This window comes from Typopeltis vanoorti, chromosome 6, assembly GCF_054136105.1.
Source record: "Typopeltis vanoorti isolate ZY-2024b chromosome 6, IOZ_Tvanoo_1.0, whole genome shotgun sequence".
NCBI classification, from domain to species: Eukaryota; Metazoa; Arthropoda; class Arachnida; order Uropygi; family Thelyphonidae; genus Typopeltis; species Typopeltis vanoorti.
The window spans coordinates 154,927,567-154,946,347 of NC_143554.1; the positions used below are offsets into that span (position 1 = coordinate 154,927,567).

At 36.9% G+C, this 18,781-nt stretch overlaps 1 protein-coding gene across 2 annotated transcripts in view; it reads right to left on the reverse strand.

Moving 5' to 3' along the window:
* The window catches only part of LOC150106122 (uncharacterized), a 273,819-nt gene that overhangs the window by 69,683 nt on the left and 185,355 nt on the right, over positions 1-18,781 (reverse strand). For both annotated transcript variants that reach the window (XM_090394494.1, XM_090394493.1), the window contains 2 exons: positions 12,851-13,015; positions 6,706-6,864 (listed from right to left, as the gene is read on the reverse strand). In XM_090394494.1, the coding sequence (XP_090250620.1) occupies positions 6,706-6,864; positions 12,851-13,015 (324 nt within the window). The remainder of the gene's footprint in view (positions 1-6,705; positions 6,865-12,850; positions 13,016-18,781) is intronic.

Sequence of the window (18,781 nt, forward strand, 5' to 3'; positions counted from 1 at the left end):
TAAATTTCCAGCTGCAATCTTCAGAAATAGAGTTTATCCTTAGGTTTTGGGTACCAGTCTAAGACTATACCCATCCTTAAATACCATAGTTCCTTCAACTTTTGTGGATTATACTGCTAACAAATAAACAGTGTTGGTGCAGTTAAAATAAAAATTAAAAAACCTCCTTCAAAAAAACCTTCAAATTAAAAAAAAATAAAGAAAACCTTATGAAAATGTCTTCCTCATTCACTTCAACGTAGTTAAATACCAACGTAATGAAATGCACCATCACCTGCAGACATCCAAATCTGACCAAACTCTAAATTATTGTCATAGCCCATGCTAACTGTCTCAACTACACTGTGATTTTATTATTATTATTATTATGGGCAACTCCAAGGAGTCCTTAGACTCATTGAGGGAGGCCCTACCATCATGTCAAGAACAACTATTCGACATTCACACAGTATCTATCATACCTCGCCTTGAACTCATTCACAGTTGTGAGTGCCATGACTGTGAATGAGTTCAAGCAGCTTATTCCACTCATTCACCACTCTCCAAGTAAAAAACCTAGCTCTAACACCCTTGCTAACCACATTCTTGCCCAGCTTCCTTGTATGGCCCCTTGTCCTCCCACCACAGTCCAATTCTCAAAAATATCTTCTGAATTAATCTTATAGAAACCCTTCAGTAATTTGAATGTCTCAATCTTATCACCCCTTTTCCACCTATCAACCAATTTCTGTAACCCACAAATCTTCAACCTGTTTTCATTCCATAGACCTGCTATCATCTTGGTCACTCGTCTCTGGATCCTTTCCACCTCCTCCTCCCCATCAATAAGAAACCCCTGCACCCAAATCTGGGCACAGTAGTCTAGATGGGGTCTTATCAAGGATCGATACAGAGGAACAATAACCTGTTTGTCTCTGCTTGTTAAAGTATTTTTCAGTAACCAAGTGATTTGATGAGCTGATTTAGCCACTTTTGCGATGTGCCCCCCCCCCCTAAACTTCAACTCCCTATCCACCAACGCTCCCAAATTCCTGGCCTCATCAATCTCCTGGAGAACGGTTCCACCAATGTGATATACTGCTGCTCATCTTTTCACCCCAAAATGCATAACCTTACACTTTGCTACATTAAACTGACATTGATTCTCCTTAGCCCAGTCCTCCAAACTATCCAAACCATCTTGCAAAATTTTGACATCCTGTGCACTCACTATTGCTCTACCCAATTTGCATCATCAGCAAACAAATGAACACTTCTTAAATTAAACATATTTGGTCATTTGAATATTAAACATACAAACTTATTGTTTTAATACTGACCATACGTAATGCGCACAGACATCTTACATTCTTTGCCTACCAGTTTCACTAGCAAACTGTACAGCTTTTTCAAGGTGTAACAGAAAAGCATAAAAAAAACTAGTAAATGCAAATTGAAAGGAACATAAAAAACGTTGTAAACAATCTAGTAGCTAAGGTTACATGTTCACTCGAAAGAGGTAATAAACACCATTCAAGACCTCTTTCCTCTAGACATCACACAGATGTTTAAACACTGCCTTCAGTCTAATTTCTTCAAGGTTAGCAAAACTACATACCAATAATTAGAAGGCCTAGCAATGGGAAGCCTGGAAAAAACTTGGAAAAACTTGAAAAAGAAATTCTCTCCACAATCTCTCTCCTAGACCATCTACATGGTGGAGATATGTAGATGATATTTTCATTATATGGCAAGACAGTTTAGAAAACCTAAAATTGTTTGTGAATAAAATCAGCTCAATACATAACAAGATAAAATTCACTCTGGAAGTAGAAAACAACAGCCAACTGCATTTTTTAGACATCTTGATAAAGAGACAATCAAATAGTGTCAAATTACCTATTTACAGAAAGCCTACAGACACTGGAAGATATCTTCATAATACTTCAAACCATCACAGGACACACAAACTGAGCATTATCCACATGTTGAGAAATAGAGCCCGAAAGTTTATATCAGAAGAGGAGGATACAGAGACCGAACTCTCACTAATAGCCAACACATTATCACAAAATGGATATCCTCCAAACATCATAAAAAATATCTACACGATGACAACCCCCAGACAAGAAGAATCAAGCTCCCAGCACATTTCTACTGTAGTGATACTTTTCATCAGGTCAATTTCTTATCAAATAGCCAGAATACTAAGAGCATGCAACATCAGAGTAGTCTTCAAACCAACCACCAGCATCAGACAGGTTTTAGGATCCCCAAAAGATAAGGTGCCATTCTACAAACATCCAGGAGTATATTACATTCCTTGCTCCCGTGGGCTTGCCTACATTTGACAAACTTCACGGAGTTTAGAGACCAGACAAAAAGAACATGTTGGTGATGTAAACCACAACAGAAGTATTTCTTCCATCTTAGCACATCATTCTGTACATCTAACCATACGATAGAGTGGCAAAACAGCTCCATGCCATATTTGATGATGACTACAGACATCGTTTATTCGAGGCAGCCACAACAGTGTTAATAACCGGCGGAAACCTCAACAGATATCAGGGTACTATTCTGAACAGTTCGTGGAAAAACCTGATCCGCTCTCTAAATCCATCTGAACTACAGCTAGCAAGTAATCACATTACGCGTTTACAACAAACACGCATGCATGATAATGAATAAGAACAATAAATCCTCTCAGTCTCTGTCACACAAACGTGTAACCTTAGCTACCAGATTGTTTACAACGTTTTTTATGTTCCTTTCAATTTGCATTTACTAGTTTTTATGCTTTTCCTTTACACCTTGAAAAAGCTACAGTTTGCTAGCAAAACTGGTAGGCAAAGAATGTAAGATGTTTGTACGTATTACATATGGTCAGTATTAAAACAATAAGTTTGCATGTTTAAATGAAAACTTCCTGTCAGATCCTTTCCTATATCGTTAATGAACAAATTGAAAAGTAGTGGTCCAAGAACAGAACCCAGCAGCACACCACTAGTCACAAGCCGTCTTTTGGACTCTATTCCTGAATAAACCACTCTCTGATATCTCTCCATCAACCACCCTCCAATACATCTCACCAACCCTATATCCATCCCCATATGCTGTAGTTTACTGATTAGAATTCCATGTGGTATCCTGTCAAAGGCCTTAGCAAGGTCCAGTAGATTCACTGTAAACCCATTACCCTTATCCAGTTCAGTCGTCACTGTGTTATAAAACGTGAGCAAGTTACTGAGGCATGATCTACCCTTCACAAAACCATGCTGTCCCCCATACAGTATCCCATTTTCATCTATCCAATCCTGTATTTTTTTCTTGACTATTTTCTCCAAGACCTTGACAACGATTCCTGATATGCTAATCAGTCGGTAATTTACAACAGCAGTCTTGGAACTTCCTTTATGGTAGAACTATTTTCCCCTCTTTCCACCCCTTTGGGACGAAATGAAACAAAATGGTCAAGGGCACTGACAATTCTTTAGCCGCTTCACATACGACAAGAGCTGGTATACTATCCAATCCCACAGATGTATTGACATTGAGGTTTTGTAATTGACTATTCACCTCCACATCATTCACCACAATTCCCGTATAAGCTATTGGTTCAATCATTCCTGCAATGTCACCAACTGGATGATATACTCTTGCAAAGTGCTCGCTCATAAAATCATTCTGCTATATATATTTTTTCTTTACTTGCAACATATCAAAAAAACTGTTTGGGATTCTCTTTATCCTGCATGGCTAATGTTCTTTCATAATTGGCTTTTGCTTTTCCTACCACACTCATTACCCTTCTGGCCTGCGCTTTATATTGTTCATGTGCCAGCCGGTCACCTTTCTCCTTAAATTCCCTCCACAGTTGTTTCTTTTTTTGCAGCTCAAGGTTAATGGTGTTATTCATCCATTTAACCCCTATTTTATTTATTATTCGGACTCTAGGTATACATTGTCTCATGCAAACACTTCTTAACCGCTTCCCATGCAATATCAACATCCAGCCCTTGCTGTTTTATATGCCATGGCACTGAACCAATCAAACTCCTAAGCTTGTCATACTTACCAGCCCAATAATTCCACATGTATCCCTATCTTAATTGTAAATTCCACAACTTTAGCCACTTCCCAAGTCAAGATCCTATGATCACTCTCATCAATTGGTGGCAACGTGGTCATATTCGTTACAATCAAATTCTCAGATGCAACTACTAGGTCAAGCACTCTCTGACCCCTAGTATTTTCCATTATATGCTGTTGCAGATAGCTATACCTTAATAACCGCATAAAATCCAGTTCCTTCCTCCCATGTGTCCTCTCCTCCTTCCAATCAACTCTCATAATAATTACCCTCCTTCCACTCATTTCTTCTATTTGCTTATGCATACTATCTCCACCATCTATTCCATCTCCTGGTCTATAGCAGCACCCAACTGTATATTTTGTTCTGCTAGCCTCAATCTCATACCAAATAGCTTAAAAGTGCTCTTTTCTTTATCCTGCAGTTCCACTTCTATTCTCCTTGGCTGTAGCTCAGCTATCATCAATAACACTCCTTCCCCCATTTTATTCTCCCTGTCACTCCTGAACACACCATACCCCTCACACTCAATCCCACTAGCTATATCATCTTCTGTCAGCCATGTTTCACTAATGCCAATTAACCTGTGGCCTGGAAGTGCCAAACAAGGCCAAATATTCTTCCTTCTTGTTCCTAATACTTCTGGCATTAGTATACATGAATTGCAGAAGCCCATTTGTTCCATCCCTATTTCGATGCCTTATACTAACTATCCCATCTGATTTATTGTCCTTTGTACTTGCTCAACTGTCTCCCTAAAGTCTGCATATCTACCCTCCCCCTTAATAACTCTAGTTTCCCTGATTCTGCACATCCACCTCATTTATCAACACCTTTTCAAGTCTCCATATACCAAATCCATTGAAATGTAAACCATCCATCTTATATAAATCCTTTCGCCCATCAAATTCACTCCGCACATCCACAAATTCCACACCACTCCTCCTGCATAATCCGTGCATAAAGTCATTAGCAATTTTAGCCCTCCTCCTATACTCTTCACTGTCATACCATGGCAACAGACTCACCATCGTAACTCTCTAACTCTTCTCTTTTGCTACCTCAAGTAATTCCTTCAAGTCCTCTCTCATAGCCATTTTGTCTCCTTTCAAATCATTCGTTCCTACTACTACTATTAATTCTTTCACCCTCTGTTTTTGCATTCTAATTGACTTGCTTACATCCTTAACGTTTGCACCAGGTTGGTACGATTTTGTTAAACTCTCATCTATCACACCTCTTACTAAAGAATCTCCGTACAACACTTGCTCTTTCATTTTGTTTACACTCACCATCATACTCTTATTTTTCTTATCATACTTTTGCCGTCTATTAGTTGGTACGTTCGGTAAACATTTTTGGCAGCGCTCCAGCTGATTTTCGATATGATTTGTCCTGTGTATCGCTTCGCGTAACCATGCGATCTCATTGCATCTGTCTCATCATTTTTATTATCCGTTAATTCATTCATTCGTTCTGTATGTTTACCTTCATTCTCACTTTCAATGCCACTCTCACAGCTATCTGGTACTACCTCGCAAATATCACTATTCATACCTCGCATATCACTATTTTCTACATTCTCACTTTCAACAACGATATCACTCTCATGACCTGAAACACTATTTAAATCCTCACATTCCTTACACTTTCTGCACACATTCACTCCACTATCGTTGTCTAACCAGACTCCAACCGCTCTCCTCAAAGCATACATTTCACAAACAGTACACTGAATAAAATCCTTTAAATTAAAAGTTTTAGACAAAGATGACAACCTGGACGGCATTGTATTTATATTCCTCCTTATTGGCACCATGTGCACAAATAATCGTATCCATCAAATTACTAATTGGAAACTCAGAAAACACACAAAAATCACCCAGACATGCTGAGATACAAAAAGTAAATAATACTATGTAAGATTCAAGCAAATTTACCAATTATTACTTAAATAACACTTATCTGTTCAGGAGCTCTCTACAAACACTACACCTCTGTAGCCCTCTAGTGGCCTCAATCATTAATTTCTTCACAAAAGTATGCTTTTGTGTGATCTGATATTTCTTGCCAGATGATGAATCTTGATTTTCTATTGCTTAAGATTTCGTTTCTTTTTCTCAATATGTATCGTTCATCTACTACCTTATCTAAACATCTCAACTGTTTCCCCAATTCTGAAAATCAATCTAACCTCTTTGACTTCTTATCCCTAAAGCTTGTTTTCCTGCAATCCAAAGATCCTAAGTGAAACATCTTCCTGAATTCTTTAATGTTCAAGCACTAACTAGCTCCCTTTTTTCAAATTCCACTTATCAAGCTGAAAGAGAAACTTCAAGATTTGTCAGTGGAACACTCAACACACTGGATCTTATCTTACCCAGATCTGCTTCCATGGGACAGGAAAAAAATTTCAATATAAACATGGTTTGCTATGAATTATTATACTTTCCCTCATACTGAATTTGTCCAGCAGGATTCTTTCTTCCCCCCCCCCCACCTCATCTTCACTCCTTGTAAATTTGCATTTTAATTCTGTTACTGTCTTTTCCTCCATATCCGGTATAATAAATATACAGTTTTATATTTCCATCATGATCAAGACACAAAAAAATTCATAAAAGTAAGCTCACCTTTAGTTCAACTTTTTGGAAAGTCTCGTTACAGTAATTGCATTTCATTTCTCTTGCAGGGCACAAATTCTTAAGATGATTATGAACTTTATTTGGTTGCAGCTCCACTTGGCAATACTGACATTTGACTTTCTCTAAACTACAAGCACGTTTATGCATCTATAGGTTAAAAAAAAAAATCTTCAAGATTCTGGTAATAAGCTATTGTTCATAAATTACATAATTTTCTGGTAGAAAGAAAGAAGTATACATGGCATATTCCAGTAATTGGACCACATTTTTTTAATAAGTTTTTTTAATATCATTAGGTCTACAAAGACCAGGAAAGGAGGGTGACTTGGTTGGTGAGAGTAGCTAAAGAGAGGTATGAACAGCAGTTAGCTAATGAAGCCAAAAAGAATCCTAGGGAGTTCTTTCGATATGTAGCCAGCAAAAGAATGATTATGGAAGGATGACATTGATTGGAGAAAATGGTATAAAGACAGCTGTTGCAGAATGTGTGGTGGAGATACTTAATGAGCAGTTCATAAAGATCTTTCAATCTTGTGAATGTGACTTCATGGAGAGATTGAGAGCAGTTGATGATGTGGAGGAGAGACTGACTGTAAGTGAGCAAGAGGTGTTTGGGGAATTGAGTAAACTAGATGTAAATAACACTGTGGGACTTGATAATATATCACCGAATATTCTGAAGGAATGTGCCAGGGAGTTGACACCTGCCTGGACATATTTTTTTTAATACGAGTCTTGCACTTGGTCAAGTTCCTAAGGAGTGGAAAGAGTGCAAGATTGTGCCACTTCATAAAGGAGGTAATCGAACTCTAACTAAGCATCAAACTATAGGCCTATCTGTGTGTCAGGTGTTGTGGTTAAGTTATTGGAAAAGCTTGTGAGAACTAGGATCCAGAGTTGGGATGACAACAATGGTATTATCTTTGATGGACAGCATGGATTTGCTAAAGGGAGGTCATGTTTTAGTAATCTACTTACTTATTACAATAAAGTGACTGCTTCCTTGGACAGAGGAGAAGGATACACAGTAACATACTTGGATTTTGCAAAGGCTTTTGACAGAGTACCTCATGATAAGTAGACATTCAAACTAGAGCAGATGGGACTGGATATAGATTAGTGCATTGGATTGGAGACTGGCTATCTGATAGATATCAACAAATTGTGTATGGGGGTGCGATATCCAGGAAAAGGAAAGTCACTAGTGGAGTGCCTCAGGGGTCTGTTTTAGGGCCATTACTGTTTAATTTGTATATTAATGATATTGGCGAAGATTTGGATGGAGATATTCAGTTGTTTGCAGATGAAGCAAAGTTGGGATGAACCATAAAGAGTAGTGAAGATGTTGCGGCCTTACAAGAAGACTTGAATAAATTGAGTGATTGGGCATGGAAATGGGGATGTGAGTTCAATGTTGCAAAATGTAAGGTTTTAAAATTTGGAAAACAAAGATGGGATGCAGAATTTATGCTTGGTGAGAATATATTGTTGGAGGTAGAGGAAATAAGAGATCTGGGGGTAATAGTGGATAAGGATCTAAAATTTAGGGGACACATCGCCAAAATTGTGAAGACAACACAAATGCTTCTGGGAATGATGCGGAGGGCACTGACGTGGAAGTAGGAAGATACTTGCTCCGTTGTATAAGGCTTTGATTAGGCCACACATGGACTATTGTGCCCAGATTTGGTCACCGGGTTTTGAGAAGGATGAAGAGATGTTGGAAAGGGTCCAAAGGCAACTGACTAAGGTAGTTTCTGACCTCTGGAATGTCGAGTATGAGGAAAGATTGAGAAGATGTAATTTGCAGAGTATGGTGGACAGGAGGAAGAGGGGAGATATGATAAAGATCTACAAGTTAGTAAGAGGTTGTTATAGGATCAATGGTGGAGAAGTTCTACAGAGAATAGTGGGAGATCAGTGGAGAACCAGAGGTTATCCCTGGAAACTGTATAAAGAGGGTGTGAGTAGGGGGAGTGAGAGGCAGGTTTTTTTTCATGCAGAGTTGTGAATGATTGGAATGCCTTGCCTGAGAGTGTGGTGTCTGCAAGGAGTCTGAGTGTGTTTAAGACACGGTGTGATGAGATGTGTGTGTGATAAAAGGACCTCCCAGATGAGTCTTTGACTCCATGAGGTCTTGGAGTAATAATAAGTTTTTAATATTAATTTTTTTAATTAATAAGCTATAAAAAAACAATGAATTAGTAAAAGACCCAACAAGTTTCGTAAGTCATTTGACTTATATCTTCAGGAGTAAAATGTAACTTAAAGTTTAAAACACAAAGAAAAGAGAAATTATTAGTATTAGTTCATACTATACAGTTGTAGCCATCTGACTATTCATAAATTAAAAATCAGAATGCAGATTCAAAGCAGTGCTGAGTTTAAACGATGCTGGATGATGCCACATTCTGTTGTTCATGTTCATAATGTCCGAGGTCTGATTGAGATATATTTTTTTATTACAGTTGACTAAACTTGGTGGAGAATTAATCTTTGATTTTTATTGCATTGTGTTGGTATTTTAAGCATGTTTGCAGCTTCTTTAAATTTCCTTATGTAACAGTTTTTTTCTATGTAAGACATGTTTGTTTTCTGCCAGAGTACATTGTGGTTGGTGGAAGTGGTATGGAAAGCTAGACCTGATTTGTGTTCTCTTCTATTTTGCACATCCTTTTGGTGTTTGTTCATGCGAATTTCTCCAGATCTTCCTGTCTGTCCTATGTAGCAGATGCCGCAAGAACAATGAATTTTGTAAACACCTGGTTTTTTTAAAGGATGATGATGATGAGGTTTCGGAGGATGTAGAAATCTCACAATTTTTTCCAGCGGCAGAAAGGCTACTTTGATATTATATTTGTTAAGTAATTTAGCCATCTTGTGTGTAACATTTTTGATATATGGAAGCGTGATAGCGTTTTTGAACTCTTGTTTCTGAGAGAGCCTTGTAGGAGGTGTATGGAGGATTTTTTTAATAGTCTTGGTTTCATACCCATTCTTTGAAAGATCTGTGTTAGATATTCTAATTCTTCATTTCTCTGTTTTTTTTTTTTGTGCTGGAAATGTTATACGGGATATCATTAGTGCTTGGGAAATTGTGAAGGAATATTTGTTAGCAGCAATAGTAAGCTGTAATCCACAAGTGAAGAAGACAACACAATTTGGTGTAAAGTGGATGACAAACAATATTAAACAGGAACTACATGTGAAAAAGAGGCTATGGAAGAGATATAAGGAGACAGGTGAAGAGCAGATGCATGAAGAATATAAGACACAGGAGATTCAGTGGCAAACTCTGAAGAAAACATTGATTGATTCTGCCAGAGAGGCATGTGATGAGGTTGTCTACAAGGATAAAAAAAATCAAAACTCCCTGGTGGACACAAGAAGTTAAAGAGGTAGTGAAGGAAAAGAAGAAAGCATATCAAAAGTTCCTGTCAAATAAGTCAGCTTGTGCTCTTAGAGAATATAGACGCAAATGCAAGAATGCTAAACACTGTGTAAAACTAGCTAAACAAAAGTCATTGGAGGACTTTGGCAAGAATACAGAAAATAAATATCAAGAAGGCAGCAAAATATTCTGGAGGTTGTTGAAGAAGCTTAGGAATGGAGGAAAGAGTGCTGTAAAAGGAGTTAGAGATGATAAAGGTGACATGAAAACTGGATAAAAAGATATCCTTGAAGTATGGAGTAATTACTTTGAAAAACTGCTAAATGAAACAAGCAGTGATGACAGCACAGTGGTAAAAAACACTGACCAGGCATGCAGGCAGGAATACATATCCATACTTGAAGTAGAAAAAGCCATCAAAGGCTTGAAATGTGGAGTAGATAATATTCGACTAGAAATGCTGAAGTATGGTGGTACACGAGTCTTACAGTCGCTGCACTGCATAGTTCAGAAAGCCTGGACAGAGGGACAAATTCCCGATGATTGGAGTAGAGCTCTCACAGTACCCATATATAAAAAGGGAAATAAAACTGAATGTGAGAATTACAGAAGTATTTCTCTACTGAGTGTTCCTTGCAAGATCTATGCAAGTATACTTGAGAAACGGTTGAGAAGAATTGTGGAAGAAAAGCTTGGTGAAGAACAAGCTGGATTCAGGCCAAACAGAGGCTGTTAGGATCAGATCTTCACTTTACGACAAATAGTGGAGAAAGCATGGGAATATAACAAAGATCTGTATTTAAGTTTTGTCGATTTGGAAAAGGCATATGATAAGGTGCCAAAAGAGAAGCTGTTCAATACGCTGCAGTTATATTGTGTCAATGGGGCATTGTATCAAGCAATACTTAGTCTATATTTGAGTTGTAAGTCAGCAGTTAGAATTGAAGGAAGTACAGGAAGATGGTTTAATGTTAAATCTGGTGTGAGACAAGGATGTACATTATCCCATTATCCCCTCTGTTATTCATTATCTATATGGATCACATTATGAAGGAAAGTGGTATTAAACATGATATCGAAATTGGAGATGTTAATGTCAGCTCTTTGCTTTATGTGGATGATGTTATACTTCTAAATAAATCCGCTACAAGTCTGCAAGATTCTCCGACTAAATTGAATAACTGTTGTAATAGATATGGTATGAAGGTCAGCAATAAAAAGACAAAGACAATGAAAATAGGCAGAATCATTGAAAATGTCAACTGTGTTGTGAATGGAGAACCTGTGGAACAAGTAAAACATTTCAGCTACTTAGGCACGATTTTTAGTGAAGATGGTAAATTAAATATAGAAATAGACAACAGAATCAGCAAAGCTGGTATGGTGGGAAGTCAATTGAATAAATTCATATGGAATAAGAGAGAAATTAGTCAGAACACTAAATTAGCTGTATACAAGACAGTGTTCAAACCAGTTTTAACTTATGGATCTGAGAGCTGGGTCAGAAGTAAAACACTTGACCAAAGACTAGAGACCGCTGATATGAGAGTCCTGAGAAAGATTATAGGCGTGAACAGATGGCATCAATGGCAATATCATATTAAAAACAAGGATATTAGGAAAGAACTTGACATTGTCAGCATCCAGGAATGCGTTAGCAGAGCTAATCTCAGTGGTATGGTCACTTAAATAGAATGGGAGAGAAAAGATTAGCAAAACAAGTGTTCTCTGCCAGGTTGGCAGGAAAACGACCCAGAGGAAGACCAAGATATAGGTGGATTGATATGGTATAAAGTGCCTTAGACGATAGAAATATAAGATCTGATAATGTTGGAGTCTTGACAAGTAACAGACTGATTTGGAGGAAAATTGTAGATAGAAAGTTAGTAATGATATAATTTTTTCATGTAGTACTATCATATCCTGTACACCCCTTGTGGGTACATGGCAGAAATTTGATGATGATGATGTCTTGTAGAGAATTTTGTTAATAGTGTTTTGGCTGTAACCATTTTTTAGAAAAGTATTGCTGATAACTTTAAATTCGTCTTTCAGCGCTTGTTCATTGGAACAGATCTTCAAAGCTCTGTTTTCTAGAGTATTAATGATACCTAGTTTTTGTGTTGTTTGGCGGTAGGAGTTTATGTGTATATATATATATTGGCCAATATGTGTCGGTTTCCAGTAAACAGTGAAGGAAAGACTGTTGATTGATCATAAAGGTATTGATATGCCATGGCCTTCGCCTGTGTATGAACTCTCTTGGCTTCTTGCTTTTTCTCTCTGTACTCCTCTCTGTCCTCTTCCACTCTTGACTCATCCGACTTCTGCTTTGCCTTCCTCTTAGTCGTCACTGCTTCTTGTACATTATTATTCCACCACCAACCCTCCTCCTGCTCTCCAATTTTTCCAGATGCTTCACCAAGCACCTCAACTGCATAGAATTGCTTTTGAATTATGTCTCCACCAATCTTATACACTTCTAGTCCATCCAAAATTCTCTGCAACACCTTCTCCCTAAAACGGTTCCTCACGCTCTCTTCTTTTAAGCGAAACCACTTAATTGTCTTCCTCCCATGGCTTCCAAAGGTTCTTATCTTCGCACTTATTTTAAAGTCTGCGCACAGCAGCTGGTGCTTTTGCACCACTTGATCTGTTGGTATTACCTTACAATTTGTTACTGCCTTAAGATGTTTAATTAATATATATCTGAATTAGTAATTTCCTATTTACAAGACTTACTTGAATTTCATCTCTGGAAAACTGATCTCCACAGTACTGACAGGTATTCAGACAACATTCTAATAATTGATGAATCTCCAGATTCAGCTTTGGAATTGTTTTATGACAGTCAGGACAATTAATAATGTTGTTTGCAACAGATCCTTCATGATTCTGCTGGAAATTCTATTTTAAAAAAAAGAAAAGAAAAAAAGCCCATTTCAATAAATAAATGAAGACAAATTAGAATGTGAAAAGAAAAACAAGCAGTAAAATTTAAAATTGGTTTTCAACAATAGTCTAAAAATTAGACTATTGTTGAAAATTAGACACGAATCAGAAGTATGAAACCTTTCATCAAATTAAAAGCATTTATTCGTTTATATTACTTGTGACTCCAGTGATTCTCATGTGATTTGTTCAACATTTTTAAAATGCAATTATATTTCCAATTTAGAGAATAAAAACAGAAATTATAAAGAATGTAGAATTCTCAGCTATCATGGTGTAACATGAAGAATAAATAAAATAAATTAAAAACCCTGCATAAAAGATAATAGTTGAATTAATTAAATTTCAGCATATCTAATAGAATATATACAAAGAATAAATTACAACAATCTTCTTCTTCAATCTTTTGGTTCTGTCCATTGCTGAACGAAGGTCTCCCCCATGGTTTTCCAGTGCTGCGTCGTATATCTCTGATATCGATATATCGAGCCAATATAATTAACTTTATCCTTTCCTACTTCAGCCGCCATACCAAATTCTATCGCATGTACCTCTTTGTTAAGTCGGTTGCGTCACTGTAATGTGATCTTCATTAATTTTAGTCTTATCGTTATGTCTCACTTCTTTTATACCTTTTCTTACATAATTTAACCTTTTAAGGGTCACCAGAGATTTACCTGTTCCCTGAATTCTATGAGTTATCCTGGTCACTCAGGCAAAATTTATTTTTTATCTGCGCCAGCCTGGTGTTGTGTCCCAATTTAAGATTATTTTTCTAACTAGTAATTTCCTCTCATCTAGGTTCTAGATGAGAGGAAATGCTATGCTATGTGATATCTATGCTCGAGATATCACCAAAATTTTTACTAATACTTAAGTTATTTCTCCCCTTAGTATCCCTAATATTTGTATTATGCTGCGCCTTTTGGGATATTTAGTTTAAGATATTATATGCAAAAACAAGGAGACAGAACTGAAATATGTCAGAAAGTGTAACTATGTTGCAGTCGTGACACTTTATCTCGTTTCTTAACACATTAATTTCCCGTGTGATTAGGTTCGTAATTTTTCAAGTGGTGCATTGGACAGCAATTTCAGACAACTTTTCTTATCATTGAACAAAGGTTTATTAAAAACTTTAACATGGTACAATTCAATTTTTGTTATTACTCAATTCAATGCTAAACTAAATACTTACAAACTAACATTAAATTATTAGGCTATGATCCTATAATGGGTATTACGATCATGCCACCATAACAATTCAACACATAACTTCATATGACATGGACATATAAGATTAATTCACACTATTTAACTATTCAAACTTAAGTAGATTAACTAAACCTTTTACTGCACTAAAATGACATTTTAACTTTCCTATACATTACAATAGACATGCAAAATTCTCAGGACACTTAATTATTCATATAACATTAACACTAGCCAGCTTACTTTTAATATATTCTGTCAGATACTAAAGTCCTAGTATAAATTTTCCTTGGTCACTTCGACAGTTCCATATTAGAATAATGATACCTATTACAGACAAATTTTAGTTAACATTAGATATATTTTACAGTACCTTTCTTTCTTGAGTTTTTCATATGGGCCTTTACCTTTTTCCAATTGAACTAGTTTGGTATAACGTCTCTGATAATCTGCTACTCCTATGTTCCTTTTGGAATTGAACTATGCTTACATGGCCTTAAACTTTCATAATTCAGGACACACTTTGAATCATCTATATGACGGCTGTGCAACTCGTGACACGGATATCAATATCTTTACAGCTTTCCCTTTCTCGTGGTTGTCACTGAAGTTGAAACACAAAGAATATGTTTCCTTTTCTTTGACTCTATGGCATTCTTCGCTTCTTACATAGGAAATCCGGAATCGAAATCCCGCTCACTTTTGTTTCCATGTTGTGACGACGGAGATATAACCCCAATCTCCACTCAGGAAAACCGTGTAAGATCTATGCCACGGAGCTCGTAGAGAACTCCTCGGGAACAGAACCAAAACAAAAACCAAAAAGCCTTCTGGGGGGTTCCAACCCTTTTATACTTGCTCACCTACCGGCACCCTCTTTAACTTCTTTTCTCCGCCCCCTACTTGTTTTTACTTCACCGACCAATTAGGGTGGTGTTTTTTTTCTGCCAAACGTCCTTTGGTTGGCGAGCCAAACGATGTCTCAATCCGGGAATCGGCCCTGAGCGATAGTCTGTTGTTTTTCTTCCGCTAGCCTCTAACTTAATCCCCTTTCCAAATTTTTTCTATGAATTCATTTAATATTTTAATCTCTAGCCTCTCACATACCATCTCTTATGACTAATTCTTTTCTGTCTTATTTAGTTAAATTTTCTCTTTTAAATCATATCACAATATTAATATATTCTTTCTTTTGTTAGTTAGTTTAACAAACACCTTTTTTTTTATATATTTTATTGGATGCAAGAATCTTTCTTTTTCTTTTAATTAATTCAACTATTATTTTTTATGCAGGGTTTTTAATTTATTTTATTTATTCTTCATGTTACACCATAATAGCTGAGAATTCTACATTCTTAAGATATCAGGTGTAACACTGGGTCTTAAAGTTAGAGATAAACTTAACCTTTAGGATAAACATAGATTATCAGGTGCCACTAATAATGTTAACTGAATTCTTAGAAGTCTTGGGTTCTCTGGCTTATTTTATTTTGCAGTCGTGCCCTACTCCTTTCAATTGGGGTATTCCTGCAAACACACACGATCACAGGTTCGAAGTTTTATGAAGGGTCAGGGTCAGTCATCATGATCAGAAACACATGTAAGTAAGGAACCAAATTATTTATTAAACTCATTATATAATGCCATACAAGTTAAAGTAGTTATCAATTCTAATTTAATCTTCTACCATTCTCTCACTCTTAAAGCAATTATGCATTGACTTCAAAATGTTAGCAAATTCAATAACTCAACATATAATACATTCTTAATTACAGCTCAATTGGACATTTAGGCATTTTAGCATTATAATCTCTCTCGGATTAATTACAACAGAATCTCTGTCTAACTGAAAGTTCTTAAAGTTCATTTTAAAAGCATAATCATTTACATAAATCTTAGTTCTTCACTCTTTCTTCCATTACAAATTTTAAGATGCATTCTCTTAACACTGCTAGTCAATTCTCAAAAGGGGCTTGAACAAGTGAGAGTACTTATCTATTCTTTATCGTTTTCTTCCGTCCTTCCTTCTTTGTTTCGATTCTGGTTGTCTCGATCTTATCGCCATGTGGGTTGGGCGCTATCTCTCTGCTAAGGTTTTACGTCGATTGCCCTCTCATTGCGGCCTACGGTTGATCTTGCCGAAATCTGCTGCAGTGTCATGCCGGATCCTTTCATAAGTCAGCCCTCAAAAATGAGAGCTGAACTGCAATGAACTCTTGGAGCACATGAAGAGAAATGCAGGAACAAGAAAAAACGGGGGGATTTACTTCCATGTCAGGGGTTTTATTCGCTCCCCTAGAGCGCCATTCCGAGTTTGAATTTCTCTTATCGTCTCACCCATTGGTCTCAGGCTGGGTGACTTCACCGATCAACATACGGGACTTCTTGTTTCCGGGAACGTATGCGTCATGATGTCTTCTCAGATGTGATGCCCGCGGGTGCTTACACTGTTCTTATAGTATTAGGGCGATCTTTGCCCTATGTTGCTGAATAATACGCATTCTTTCATTTATAATATTTCACTAATGATTTCTCTCATGTCTGCCCCTTTTGCTGACTTACATTCATTCTAGACATATAGATACATTAATTTGAATTCACATAATTCACAGTTTATCATACAAGATGTTGTTACAAAAAAAAAAACATAGTTACACTGCGCTAAAAGATAAGTATGCATATATATTTTTTGTTAACTGTTAGATTCTGGAATGGTGACGTCATGTAAAATTACAAAATGTTGTAATGTTGTTACAAAAAAAAAAACATAGTTACACTGCGCTAAAAGATAAGTATGCATATATATTTTTTGTTAATTGTTAGATTCTAGAATGGTGACGTCATGTAAAATTTGAGGTCGCCTATTTCAGATCTAACACCAGAACACTCAGTTTTCTGCATTTCTCATCCTAGAGAATTTACAACTATACAGTGTAATAAATCTTACAAAATATATTTAATTTCAACAAAATTCTTCTGGCAAAATTAATAAAGTTATTTAAATAGAAAATGCTTAACTATGATTTATATGTACTATTTAATATTCTAAAAGTCAGTATTACTGTCATTCCATAATGGGCTATCAATTTTGGAGTTTTGCTCTTGCAATCTTTATTTTCATGTGGTCTTTACTGCAGCACTAGACACAGATGGAAGCTATGACAGGCAGTTTGAGAATGACCATATTTCTGACATTTAAAAGCAGCACGAAAGGTTCCAGATGTAGAGCCTTACTGGGCTTTTGAAATAGTCTGCTTTGGCAGAGATGTTGATGGTTTTGGTGGGTTGAATGTGAGGAGGATGTTCCTGGTGAAAGCCAGGTAACCATCCCTATGTATGAGTATTCTCCTCACGGCTGCATGATCTTTCATTTCAGAGCAGATCTCTTCGTAAGCTCTTTGGTCAAAATTTTGAAACTTGTAAAGTTTTCAGATATATTGAGCTTTGACATATTGTTAGATTTTAAATAAAGACTATTTCTATATAATTTACTTTGTTGGAATGAAGCTGTATGGCTGTTTCTTTTGAAAATTAAAGTTTTTTTTTTTTTTGGGGGGGGGGGGGCTGTAATTAGTATTCCTTCCAGCAGATGCTGCACAAAGTAATTTTTCTGATTGTATCTTAGTTGGTGTTTCAATAATTATATCTCCTGAACAGAGATGCTCAAGTACTTTGGAGATCCTGCCATCCTTCCAAACCCTTCTGGATGAAGAAGAATGACATTTTTCCATGAGAATGTTTCCCTGTTGAATGTATTACCAAAAAAAAAAAGCAGTCTGCTGACTGTGTTTCTGGATCTGATGAAACCAGAAGTCTTATTCTATATTTTCTGTTGGTATTTCTATGGTTTGGGGGCTTGCTGAGGATTCCCTGATAAACAAGAGCATGAAGAGCTGTTCATTCTCAGTAGGAGATGGATTCAGCATAAGAGCTCCCTACCCACCATGGAACCACAAATGGGTGCCCACTCTCTGACAAGAAATAACTGCTCTTGGGAGTAGAATGCCAGGGCTATCCTGGATGCTATAGGAGCACCACAGCAAGCCTTGGGCCATATCTCCATGGGAAAAGAGACTTACTGCAACATTCTTTATCCTTGCAGGCAAGTCCACTAGCTGACTGATCCTGGATGGGCCATCCAAGATTGCCCTTCTTGCCAAAGCAGAGGTCAATGTAGCAAAACTACCAGAATCGCCCTTTCCAAATATCCACTGGTTACACCACAGATCCCCAGTGATAGTGGTCCAGAAGACATGATAGTAAAAAAGACTCAGGAGAAGCAAAGAATATATGAAGAAAAGCATAGAAAAAGAATAAGAATGAAAAGGCTCAGTCCTGTCATTGGGAGGTCCTCTATCACAAAGAGGAGCCCCATGTGGAGGGTTCATAAGATGACAATTTGCTGAGAAGCCCAGTATGCCATAACTATCAAATGCCAAGTGCAACAGCATGTTTCTCAAAACTTTTTCATGGCAAGTGTTCAGAGGAGGAGGATGTGGAGTAAGATCT